A 12,691-nucleotide genomic window follows, 5' to 3' on the forward strand; every position below is an offset into this window, starting at 1 on the left:
TCGTACCCAGTTTTAAGAAGTAAGGAGTGGTATGTGATTCATCTAGAATCTTTCACTTGATACCGGAATCCATCGAAACGCAAATCCGACCTTTATACCTCAGTAAACCCACCTCTGAAATAGAAAAGTCTCTAGCCACTCTGGCTAAAACATCCTCCCTATGTGTTCTCAACTGGGGATCCTCCCTTTGCGCTTCCTTAATCCTCTCAAGGAGCGTGGACTGAAGTGTGATATTGGCTAGCTAGCCAACTACCAATTCAATTCCCACTCTAGTCATCTCCTCGGCTAACTTCTCTGATATCTGCCTCGAACTGAATAACTTCCCTGGGCCCTTTTGTCGGCCACCACATTGGTCTTCCCTGGATGGTAGAAAATATCACAGTTGTAGTCCTTTACTAATTCCAGCCAATGCCTTTGGCGCATATTCAGGTCCTTCTAAGTAAAGAAATACTTTAAACTTTTATGGATGGTGTATATTTCACACTTCTCTCCATATAGATAATGCCTCCATACCTTCAGTGCAAATACCACCGCTGCTAGTTCCAGATTGTGAGTGGGATACTGTAATGACCCAAAATCACTAATATGGCATAAGAGCCTTGATTAGTGTGCCGGGAGGGCATAATTGGCTTATGTGTGAATTTACTAATTTAATGCATGACTACATGATAAGCATGCTTGTATGATTATATGAATGTAAATGTGGTTAAATGTTATATCTGCGAGAAACACATTATTATGTGGGTAGATCTGCAACGTGCGATTTGAGGCGATCCTAGGGAGCCAGTTAGCGGGAAAGTCACAACAGGGCTTAATACTTGACTTGGGGTAAGTCAAGGGGTAATTTGGGTATTGGATGATTATTTGGGTTATCGTGTCATGGAAATAAATATATGGAGATATATTCGAGGTTAGGAGGCTTAGGCGGGAGTATTGGGGAGTTTTACCATTTTTCCCTCGGGGACGTTTCTGATACCTCGAGCCTCGGGATTAACTTAATTAATCAAGGTTGATTAAATAGAATAGAAACCAGCAAAACAAAAGAGACAAATAGACCCATTTTATCTCTCTCTTCTTCTCTCTTCTTCTTCTTCTCAAAGAAAACCATTAGAATCTAAGAAACTCAGCTGAGAACTTTATGATTTGGGCTGGAGTTTTGGGGAAATAACTTAGTTTTAGCCAAGGAATTCAACCATAAACCAAGGTAAGCATTGAATTTCGTTTTTGGTTAGTTGATTATAAGGTTTATGGGTTGAAATCAAAGGGTTCCTAGGTTCTTAATTTCAAGGTTGAATTAAGGTGGGAAGGCTTGGGAGTTGGCTTGGATTTTTGCTTAGAGAGGTGATTGTGCTGTGGAGGTAAGCTTGAATCCATGAACTAATGGCTGAACTATAATGTTCCATGGTTTTTGTGTTCTTAAGTACCTGGATTTCAGAAATTAAAATGGGATTTTAATGAGTATTAAACTAGGTTTTCTGTTGGATTATGTGGCTAGGATCATGCTAAAAGTCTTGAGATTAATGGGTTTTGGAATTAGGGTGCTTTGGGGTGGTTTTAAATAAGGTTAATATGTTGGAAATGGTGGGTTTTCTGGGCACGAAGGGTTGGGCCGTGGCTCTGTTCTAGAGCGGTGCAGCCCTACGAAGCAAAGGAGCTAGGGAGGCTCTACCGAAGGGGAGCGCCGCGGCACCAAAGGCAGGGCTGCAGTGCGTGTCTGCCTTCAGAGGGGCTTGGTTTCTGTTTCAGGAGCAGGTCGCGGCTAGGTTTCAGGGGTCGCAGTCCTTAGGTGCATTTTTGATCTTTTGGGGATTTTAAGCGCGGGAACCTAACCTAGGGTGCTCGGGATCGATTCCACCACCGTGTTTGGTGGAACTCGATGTCCTGGAAGTTAGACTTATACTCGGAAACCTTTACTTGAATATTAATGGAATCCATTACCTTCATTGTGACTAAGGGCCCGTTTGGTTGAATGGAATGGGCCAGAAAAGAATAGAATTGAATATTAATAGGCTGTATTCATTTGTTTGGTTGGAAATAAGAAGTGTGGAAAAGAATTCCACGGTAATGGTTATTCCCCCAAACTAACGGAATAACTTTTCCAATTTTGAGCAAGTGGAATTATAATTCCATTCCACTGGTTATCATCATCTCTCTCCTGGGTCTTCGTCTTCTTCTCCAACTCGCTGAGTTCCTCAGGTATGGCCATGCCTGCAATTTATTTATTTATTACTTATTTGCTTTATTTATTTTGATATCTCACTCTCCTCTTGCTCAACTCCTGAAAACCACAAGCAATCTGACACAATCATCTCTCATTCTCACTCTCAGCAAGCAACACACCCAGTCGAAGGTAGCTGCTCGTCCCAATCGGAGGTCCGTGTCAGAGACACTCTTCTCTTCTTCCTCCTGCTTTTCTAATCTGTTGCAGAGGTACTCTCTCTCTATCTCTCTTTCTATGAAATCAGTAAGAGCACCAAATGTTTGATGGAATGCCTATTTGCATATTTTAGACTTTTTAATCCTTCTGTTGTAATTCCAAGTCCTCCAACTTATTTTATGTTTTTGTTCTAGATTATCTAAAACATTTTTTTTCCAAAAAAATTCCAAACAAAAGAAAATAAACTCTGTGAGGTCAATATTTGTTACCCGTCTCTCATTTACAATGGAGACTTTACAAGCTAGTCACTATTTTCTTGGTTTGATGAAGTTGTGGGTTAAAGAATCTAGATGTTTTCTATTAGAATTTAGCTCACAGTAGTGCCTATAATGTTTCCATTGCACATCTGGCATATTACTGAAAAAGATTTGAGGGTTTGTGTTTGAACCATTATGACTGTGAATGTAATAAATCTTAGATTACCTTTCTCAGAAGAAAGTGGCATCTGTCACTATAATAAGCTAGGAGAATATGAACTAGATCTTTTAGGCTTGGGTTTGTGTTGTTATCCAAGAATGATCTGAAAATAATATCATATTGTCATTACAAAATCATACTTGACATAGATCTGTTTATATATATAGCAAGCAAGCATGCTCTATAAAAGATCACTAGACATATTTTAATATACAAGCGAATAGATTATCAATATACAACATATAAAACTATTTAAAGATCTATTTATGTGATATCTATTTATCACAGATCTTTTGAAGAAAAAAAGACCTCAACAAAATATTAATCACATATATTTAGAAGTATTTCTTAGACAATATATATTACATGACTATCTTAAAGTGTTCACAGAGCATAAAAAGAAACAATCTGCAGCCAAATTATGAAATAATAATAAATATTAGAACACATCATTCTCAAAAGTAATATATTTATAAATCTATGTATAAAAAATTATAAAGAACAGAGTACACCTTGTATACATCAATAGAATAAGGCTAAATTTCTAGCAAGATATTTTCTCAAAAACTAAACATAATTCAAGTATTGTTTATGCTCCAAATACACTTGTTAAAATCCTTGAAAGTAAAGGAGCTTACATAAATGCACATAACACAGCAAAAAAAATTACAAAACAATCTTTACTAAAGTGAAAACCTAAAGAAAGTTAAAAAAATCTGCATAAGGAAATGGGTGTGTGGGAGGGGAAAAGGGCTAGTTCAAATGCTTGAAACCAGTGTTGCTGAAAGCAGCAGCAATGAACTATAAGCAAGCATGCATTGCTTAAAATTTAAATTGTTCCCCATACAACACCAGAAGAGAATATATCAGAGGAGGAACAAAGCTTGAATCTGCATGTAGATTAAGTCATAATTTATTAATTATTCATAATTAATTGAATGAATCAACTTCAGCTAAGTTTTGTTTATAGTTTAGTTAGTCAACACATTTTGTGTACATGTATATAGCTTAACAGAAGTTATCAAAGGGTAAGGTTGTTTATTACATTGAAATATAGCTTAATAAGAACAAAACTCATTTATAACCCGTACATGTATCCACACACATATAGGTGTATATACACATATATATACATATATATATACACTACATGGAAAGAGAGAGAGAAAACATGTATTTAATTAAAGATTTATGTGATTTTTTGGCCCTCTTAGTAGCTCTAAAAACCCCTTCAACCTCCAGCTCTTTTGGAAAATTTACTTGACTAATTTTAGTAACACCAACTAAAATGGAAAAAGATGGTTTTAATACTGTATCACCGTTGTGGCTAAAACTAGTCTCTTATTAGGGAATATCTTCAGATAACTAACGAAATAACCTGTCACAGATCAGTCTCAAGAGTTTATGTTATACACACAAAATGCCATTTTCTTCTTTATAATTTGCTCTTAGCCATACTTAAAAAGCCATATTGGTCATTATTATCCAGAGCAGAATAACCTTTCATGTGAAAGAAAGTAACCAAAAGTGGGAGGGGACTGCTATAAACAATCGTTTTTAAGGGGTCTATTGATACAATAAGAGATATAAAAAAGAAGAAACATTACAACAAAAGGGTCTTAATTACTCTTCATTAGACACCCAACCAATCAGAAATAAAAAAACAAGATGGAGTTTCACCTCTTAGCCAATCACCACTTAGATAAGACCTATTTGTGGGGTCCCATATATGGATACATCTACTTCTCAAAGGTCAATAAACACTAAAACAGAGTCTCATTCTCATTCACCACAAGTTTTAATTGGAGCAGAGAGCATGGAGTGGAGTGTATGTGTCTCTGTTGATGAATGTGTCTAATCTACACCACAAGTTTTAAATCAAAGTCAAAAAGTGTCATGACCCCATCTAAATAAATACTATTTTAATCTCATTTTTGTAACATTATTTTAATTTGGATTCTCTGACAGAAAAAAAAAAAACTCTGGATTATGCTTGCCCACTTCTGCCAATTGGTATTTGTTTTCCATTTTTTGCCACTGCAATGAAAATCTATACACAAGTTAATCATTGTTTTTAGAAAGATTTTAAATCACAACTTGAGACTTTAGAAGCAAACTATATAAGAAAAAAAAATATTTCACAACAGAATCAATTCTTGCAAATTAGTTATTCTTTGGAGGGTTTTGCTATAACAAGTTTAATATTTAACAACTAAACATGTTAAGGTGTATTTTGGACACAGTATTTACATATATTTATATATATAAATATAACATGTTGATATGATTTGACTTTAATATACTATATAATTGTAGAGCAAACCAACAAATTTATGCTTTGAAATTGTGCTAAAGAGTTTAAGTAGTTGAACAGTTTCCTTTTTAAATCTAAGGAACTTCATTTATTATTAATTTTGTCAAAGCCTTCTGGCAACAAAATACTGAGAAAAAATGGGACTAATTAATCAACTTGGATTTGTTCATTTCGATAACTAAAATTTTATTTGCTTGATTATATTCATTGTAGGATAATGGTTCGTTTAACTGTCAGTGAGAGACAAATTTTGAGAAAGAAGAAGATCATGGCTATGCCAATTCATTTGACTGTTTGTGTAATTGACCGCCCCAAAAACTTTTATCCCTTGCTTTGAAATGGAAAATTTATCTTTAAATTTATGTTTTGTTATTGGTGTGTATATCCATTCACTTTTATTTCTTTAGTGATGGCTGTTTGTTTCTTTTTCATTCAACTACAATATTTCAGCTTTAGTTTTTAGTTTTACAGTATTTTGATACCTTATTTCAGCATGGAGACTTCAAAAGGAAGAGGTCCAGGACAAAATAAAAGATTTTGGAGCGAAGATGAAGACAAACACTTGGTTGAAGCACTTATGGAACTGAATAATGAAGGGAAGTTTAAAGCTGAAGGAAATTTCAGGCCAGGTCATCTTAGAGCTCTTGAGATGAAATTAAAGGAGCGGATGCCTGGATGTGATATACAAGCTAAGCCACACATTGAGTCTAGAATGAAGACTTTGAAGACTCATTTTCAAGTGGTTCATGAAATGTTGACTGGACCATTTTGTAGTGGATTTGGGTGGGACAACGACAGAAAAACTGTTACTGCAGAAAAGTCAGTGTGGGAAGCATATTTGCAGGTACTCAAATAATAGTATTTGGTCTACCATTTTGCTTATGATGTTAATGGATCCATAAGAATGATTATTTGCTTATGATGTTAATGGATCCATAACAAGGATGGTTTGCTTATTTATTTGTATCTGATTTTTTTATTTTGTATAAATGCAGAGTCACAAAGAAGCAGCCCCCTTCAAGATCAAGTCATTCCCTTGGTATGATGACTTATGTATGGTTTTTGGCAAGGATCGTGCAACTGGAAAAAATGCGGAGACTGCAGCAGATGTTGTTGAAGAACTTCAAACTGAAGAAGAAAACACTACTATTGGAGAAGATGATTTCAACTATGCTAACAATGTGGATGAAGTGCCATCTATGTCTGTCTCAGATGCAACAAGAGGTGCTCAATCTCACACTCAATCAGATGGGTCTTCAAAGAAGAAAAGGAAAGCTGTAAATCATGAAGAACTTTCAGATGCACTCACACAATCAGCTTCTATTATCGCAAGAGAAATTGAAAAAGCTTCTATTCGTTTGAGTAAAGCTATTGGTGAAGACATGAATGAAAAGCATATGCAACTTGGGAAAGAGTTAGAAAGGACCACTACACTTACCACAGCTCAACGTCATAAGGTAGCTCGCATGATTATGCAAGATAATGCTCTGGTTTCTTACTTTTTCAGTGTCCCAGATAATGAGAAGGATGAATGGGTGACACTTCTTCTTGATGGCTCTCTCTAAGATCATGTTTAGTCCACTTTGCTCTACTACAATTTGCAGGACAATTTATATTGCCTTTGACATTCAGTAGTATACAAATTATAATCTTTTGGATATGATGTAATGTTTTATGCTCATAATTTTGCAAACTAGATTGTCTTTGAGCATAGATCTGAGTAATTGGACATGAATACTTATACTATTTCTAGTGATATTTCATGTGTATGGACAGTAATCAAAAACTCTTTTGATTATTAGAATATAAATATGTTATAATGTTTAGTTTAACATTTTTATGTTATTATATTGTTTTATTTTTAAAAAATATAAAATTGTGTTTAGTGATAATTAAAGTAAATTGCATTTGACATTAATAAAATACTTCACAAAAATAAATTCTTATTGATAATTTTAATATTTTGTAGTGTTCAAAAGTGGAATTATTATGCTTAAAAAAAGTAGGATTATTAAATATTATTTTGTAAAAAAAAAAATATGATAAAAAAGTAACGTCATTGTTGGTAAATCTATATAAATATATATATATTTAGTATGTTTATTTTAATTTATTAATCATATTTTAAGCACTTTGGGTATTTTTGTCCAAAATAAATTTATTCCATTCCATTCCATTCCATAATCAACCAAACATAAGAATAGGTATTCAATCATTGATTCCATTATTCTAACCAAACAACATAATCGCATTACCTTTCTTATTCCATTCCATTACTATTCCTATTCCTATTCCTATTCCTATTCCATTATTTTCATTACCTCCAACCAAACGCCACCTAAGTGTTAAGCTAGGGCTTGGGAAGCAGATCGTGCTCGAGGGACGTTGCTCGTAGTCAGTGAACGAGGAAATTAAAGGTAAGAAAACTGCACCCGGTTGTGTATTTGTGGTGGGACTAAGGGTTCCCTAATGTGTATGCTTTGAAAGGGTGGTATTATGCCATGTAAACCGTAAGCCAACGACCTAAGAGTGCCAAGGGTTACACTAGCGCACAGGGCACGGCTCGACCACTGGTAGCCGAGGATAGCTTATTATGCACTGAGCTCGGTTTAAGTGGGTCGGAGTCAGTGGGGTAAACAGAGGGTGCAGCCTAAGTTGTCGGCCCCTAATTATCATGTGACTTGATTGTTATTAATGTTTAGTTTCATCTTTGATTCTGAATACATGCTATGTGATTAATGTAGAATGATAAGTGTCTGATCATACTTAAAGGATTATTCATCTGTTATTGATTATTTGTGAAGTATATTATGTTTTCTTGCTGGGCTTTGGCTCACGGGTGCTACGTGGTGCACGTAAAGGCAAGGGCAAACTTGACCAGCCCTTACTTGGAGAGCTCGGTGAGCTGAATGTACATGACCAGCTGCTCAGCCGCCACAGTTGAGGGGAACCAGAAATGTCTGTTTTGCCTTAGAATGGCTAATGGTTGTTTAAACTTTGGAAATTTTCTAAACTGACTTTCGAACGCTGTTCCTTTTTGGGGTCCCATGTATAAAATGTTTTGTTATATACAATATACACTTTTGAGACCAAAACCTTTTAACCCTAGCTCAATAGTGGTTTCAGTATCACGTTTTAACTAAATGACTTGATTAGCGAGTCCTGCATCTTTATAAACACACAGTGTAGCAGTCTTGGCTATCCAGGGCATTGCAGATACCTCTGCTCATACTCCTTCAGCTGTCTCAATGTGTAGGCTATTACTTTTCCAGCTTGCATCAACACACACCCCAAACCCTGCCTCGAGGCATCGCAGTAGACTACAAACTTCTCATTGATTGATGGAAAAATCAACACCGGAGCGTTGATCAGTCCCCGCTTCAACTCCTTAAAATTGTTTTCACATCTATCTGTCCAGACATTCTTGGTCTTCTTACGCATCAGCTCAGTCAACAGTGTAGCTATTCTAGAGATTCCCTCAACAAACTGCCAACAATACCCTGCTATTCCCAAGAAACTCCAAACCTCTAGTACACTGCTCGGCCTAGGCCAATCTCTCACTACCTCAATCTTACTTGGATCCACCATAATTCCCTCCTTACTCACAATGTGGCCCAGAAATGTTACTTGGGGTAACCAAAACTCACATTTGTTTAACTTAGCATATGGCCTATGCTTTTTCAACCGATGTAGTACCAAAACAAGATGTTGCTCGTGCTCTGTCTCTGACTGGGAGTACACCATTATATCATCGATGAATACGATCACAAAATTATCCAAATAATTCATGAAGACCCTATTCATCAAGTCCATAAAGGTTGTTAGGGCATTGGTTAATCCAAAGGACATGACCGAGAATTCATAATGTCCATACCTTGTATGGAATACGGTCTTTGGTATATCCTCATCCTTAATCCTCAACGGATGATAGCCAGACCGAAGGTCAATCTTAGAGAACATCGTCTTCCCCGGTAGCTGGTCAAACAAATCATCAATCTTGGGTAGTGGATACTTATTCTTAATGGTCAACTTATTCAGCCCTCTATAGTCGATGAACATCTTTAAGGTCCCATCTTTCTTCTTGTCGAACAATACTGGAGCACCCCATGGCAAAATACTAGGTCTGATGAATCCTAGATCTAGTAATTCCTGCAACTGAATCTTTACTTCCTTCAACTCTGCTGGACCCATTCTATAATGTGTCATAGATATTGGCTCCACCCCTGGCGCTAACTCTAGAATGAACTCGATCTCTCAGTGTGGTGGCAATCCTTGCAAGTCTGCTGAGAATACATCAAGAAACTCACACACTAGTCTGGTCTCATCCGGTCCAACTGAAGCAATCCTAGAGGCATCCACTATGTTTGCTAGGAATCCTATGCAACCTTCTTGCATTAGGTCTCTAGCCTTCAGTGTAGAGATCATAGGTACCCATGGCCCACTCACTATCCCCACAAACACGAAGGGTTCCTCCCCTTCCGGTTTAAAGGTCACCATTCTTCACTTGCAATCTATCGGCATCCCGTACTTTGATAACCAATCAATCCCCAGAATCATATCTCATCCATGACCAGCAATCAGGTCCACAGACAACTCCCTATTGTCTATCTCCACTGATAATGCTCTAACCCACTTCCTAGGACTACCAGTTCCCTAGTTGGCAACAAAGTCCTGAATCCCCTAGCATAGAAGTCACTAGATCTACACAAATGATCTATAACTCTAGCAGATACAAACGAATGAGTAGCACCTGGATCAATCAATGCAGTAAATGAAGAACCAGCATTAGAAATCTAACATGTCATGACCGAGGGGCTAGTCTTAGCCTCGGTTTGGGTCAAGGTGAACACTCTGGTGGGAGTGAGGCTGTCACTCTTCTTCGGTTCTTCCTTCCTGGATTGTGGGCAGTCCTTACTCAAGTGACTGACACTCCTACAAGTGAAGCATGCTTTGACTCTGCACTCCCCCAGATGTCATCGCCTTCACCGAGGACACTCTGGGAAGCTCCTCCAGTTCTCTCCCCCGGTCTGACGACCACTGAAAGCACCTCATAACCTCCTATCTGGACCAAGAGGAACAATGGAATTTGGGGCCTTTGTCTTCTGCTCACTGGGGCCATTACCCTGGCTAAAACTAGTTAAAGGAGGCACCGTCGTCCAAGCATCACGGCTTGCGGCGCCCTCTCTCAATATCTGGTCTTCAGCCCCCTCAGTTGTAAGGGCCTTCTCCACAACCTGAGCATAAGTGGTAGTCCTCGAATATAATTTTATCTTGACATCATGGGCTATCATGATGTTCAATCCCCGTACAAACTGATCCCTTCATGCCATATCATTAGGCACCAAGTCCGGCGCAAACTTCACCAACCGGTCAAACTTTAGAGCATATTTTGTAATGATCATTTGGTTCTGAGTCAGATTGGTAAACTCATCCACCTTTGCAGCTCGGACTGCAACACTATATTATTTCTCGTTGAAGACATCTCTGAATTCTTCCCAGATCATAATTGTCACATCTCTCCTCTGGGACACAACTTCCCATTAGATGCAAGCGTCTTCTCTCAACATATAACTGACGCAAGCCACCATTTCGTTCCCTTCCACCCTCATGAAATCCAGGATGGAATAAGTCATATTCATCCACTGCTCTGCCCGTAGTGGGTCTGGACCGCTCTCAAAGAGGGAGGATGTTGCTTCCTAAACCTCTCGTATAAAGGCTCCCACCTATTTTTCATCACAAGCTTGGCTGACGCTCATGCCACAGCCTGTGGAGTCTGTAACCCAATACCCCGAGGAGGGGTCTGTTGCCTCAATTCTCAGAGCTTGTCTTTCGTTTGCTGAATTATCGCTTTTATTTTGGCGAGCATCTGTTGCTAGTTCTGTGGGGCGGGTGGAGGGTCCTAACCCTAGTTGTCATCTTCGACGCTATAGCTGCGGAGTCTGATCAATCGTCAGGGCATAGCTTCAATATTTCTACAATCAATGACGTCGCACATCAGGCATGATAACAACATCCAAAAACCACCTCCCAGTCCCATCAACCAACCAATAACATCAAATCAACACCACATACGCATATCATAAGAACATAACAATCAAAGGGGCCATGCCCTGACATCATATATGTACAGATATATTCACCATGCTCTATTTATAATATTCAGGAAAACAAGGCAACTCAGACAAGCAACTACACACATAATTCAATTAATACCAACCAACCTTGAGTCGAGCTTGTCTCTGGCAGCGGCGTACATGTTCGGTCGATCTCTAGGAACCATAATCCTTGGGACGCTCTGATACCAAGTTGTAAGGCCCTACTACTTTAGAGTCGTTACCATGTGATTTATAAATGTGCCATTAACTCAGTAATTGAGGTTTTAGGTTAAACTTTGTGATTAAATAAAAATAAAGACTCATTTGACGAACATTAATTATAAAAGACTTGGATATTCATAAAATTTATACATTAGGATCCCAAAATAATGTTTCAAAAATGTATTACAATTCAAAAGTTACAATACAATTGACCTAAGCGACAAAACCAACCATTTATAGTAAATTTCCCAAAACATTCCTGGTCGTGGCAGCTAGGTAGGTCGAACATGTACACATCGCTCAATGCTCTCCAACTCATGGTTGGTCAATCTTTCCCTTGCCCTTTCCTTCACCATATAGCACCCGTGAGCCGAGGCCCAACAAGAAAACTGCACACATAGTGTTGACGCGGTTCTTCGGCAACAGATAATTATATGAATAAGGAGAGGGTTTAGTGCTAAATGATGAACCGTAACAGATGAATGATCTCAAAGGAAAATTACAACACGGATATTTTTTAGGTGGTTCAAAGGTTAAAATCCTTCTAGTCCACCAGCCAATATTATTGATATATCTCTGATATTCTTTACATGGTATTTTTTACAAATTAGAAACCAACCCCTTGCAACTCCCAGGGTCTCCATATTTATAGGGAGAGGGCACCTAGGTGTTGGCAAGGGAGGTCATCCCGTGACCTTCTTACCCATCATCTCACTTCTGTGACATTCATGATTAATTCCTAAAACCTGACAATGAAGTGTGGTCTAATCAATAGGTAAGGGGGATAATGGGCCACATGGCCCAACCGAGTCGTGGGTGCCTGAACATGCAAGTTTATGCTGCGTGTCCGAGAATTCAAGAATGGAGTACACACGTGATGTATGATATATGCACGTTTACAGTGCGTGGTTGACTTTATAAAGGATCGGAGGTGTCAACTCAAGCTCGTATCCCAAGCTTGATATAGTTTTAGCCAGTGGTGTCCACACTGCTGACCCGATGCCTTAGTAATCTCACTAAACCTTTAGTTACCTCGAGCTAAAGAGGTAGAACTTAGTAACAGCAGCTCCGAGTAGGTGGCTTCCACGTGGCTGATATAATTATGCCATTTCCCAGCTCGCTAATAACCCATGGATATTTAGGGCGTACATTTTCCCCCAAGCCCTTGCTCGTGGCACATGACGTCACCTGGGGCCAAAGTGGGGG

The 12,691-nt window shown here is 38.2% G+C and overlaps 1 protein-coding gene across 2 annotated transcripts; it reads left to right on the plus strand.

Annotated features, from left to right (window-relative positions):
• Positions 1–1,964: 1,964 nt before the first annotated feature.
• On the plus strand, positions 1,965–7,002 carry LOC133793210 (uncharacterized protein At2g29880-like). Of its 2 annotated transcripts, none has more exons than XM_062230780.1 (4): positions 1,965–2,196; positions 2,293–2,430; positions 5,661–6,012; positions 6,164–7,002. In XM_062230780.1, the coding sequence occupies exons 3-4, from the start codon at positions 5,662–5,664 to the stop codon at positions 6,731–6,733; spliced, it is 921 nt and encodes a 306-aa protein (XP_062086764.1). In that variant the 5' UTR covers positions 1,965–2,196; positions 2,293–2,430; position 5,661; the 3' UTR covers positions 6,734–7,002. The 2 variants fall into 2 exon arrangements, with proteins under 2 accessions (XP_062086764.1, XP_062086763.1); XM_062230779.1 differs by having other exon boundaries at positions 1,966–2,196; positions 2,329–2,430.
• The last annotated feature ends 5,689 nt before the right edge of the window (positions 7,003–12,691 follow it).

This window comes from Humulus lupulus, chromosome 1 (genome assembly GCF_963169125.1).
Source record: "Humulus lupulus chromosome 1, drHumLupu1.1, whole genome shotgun sequence".
In the NCBI taxonomy this organism is placed as follows: Eukaryota; Viridiplantae; Streptophyta; class Magnoliopsida; order Rosales; family Cannabaceae; genus Humulus; species Humulus lupulus.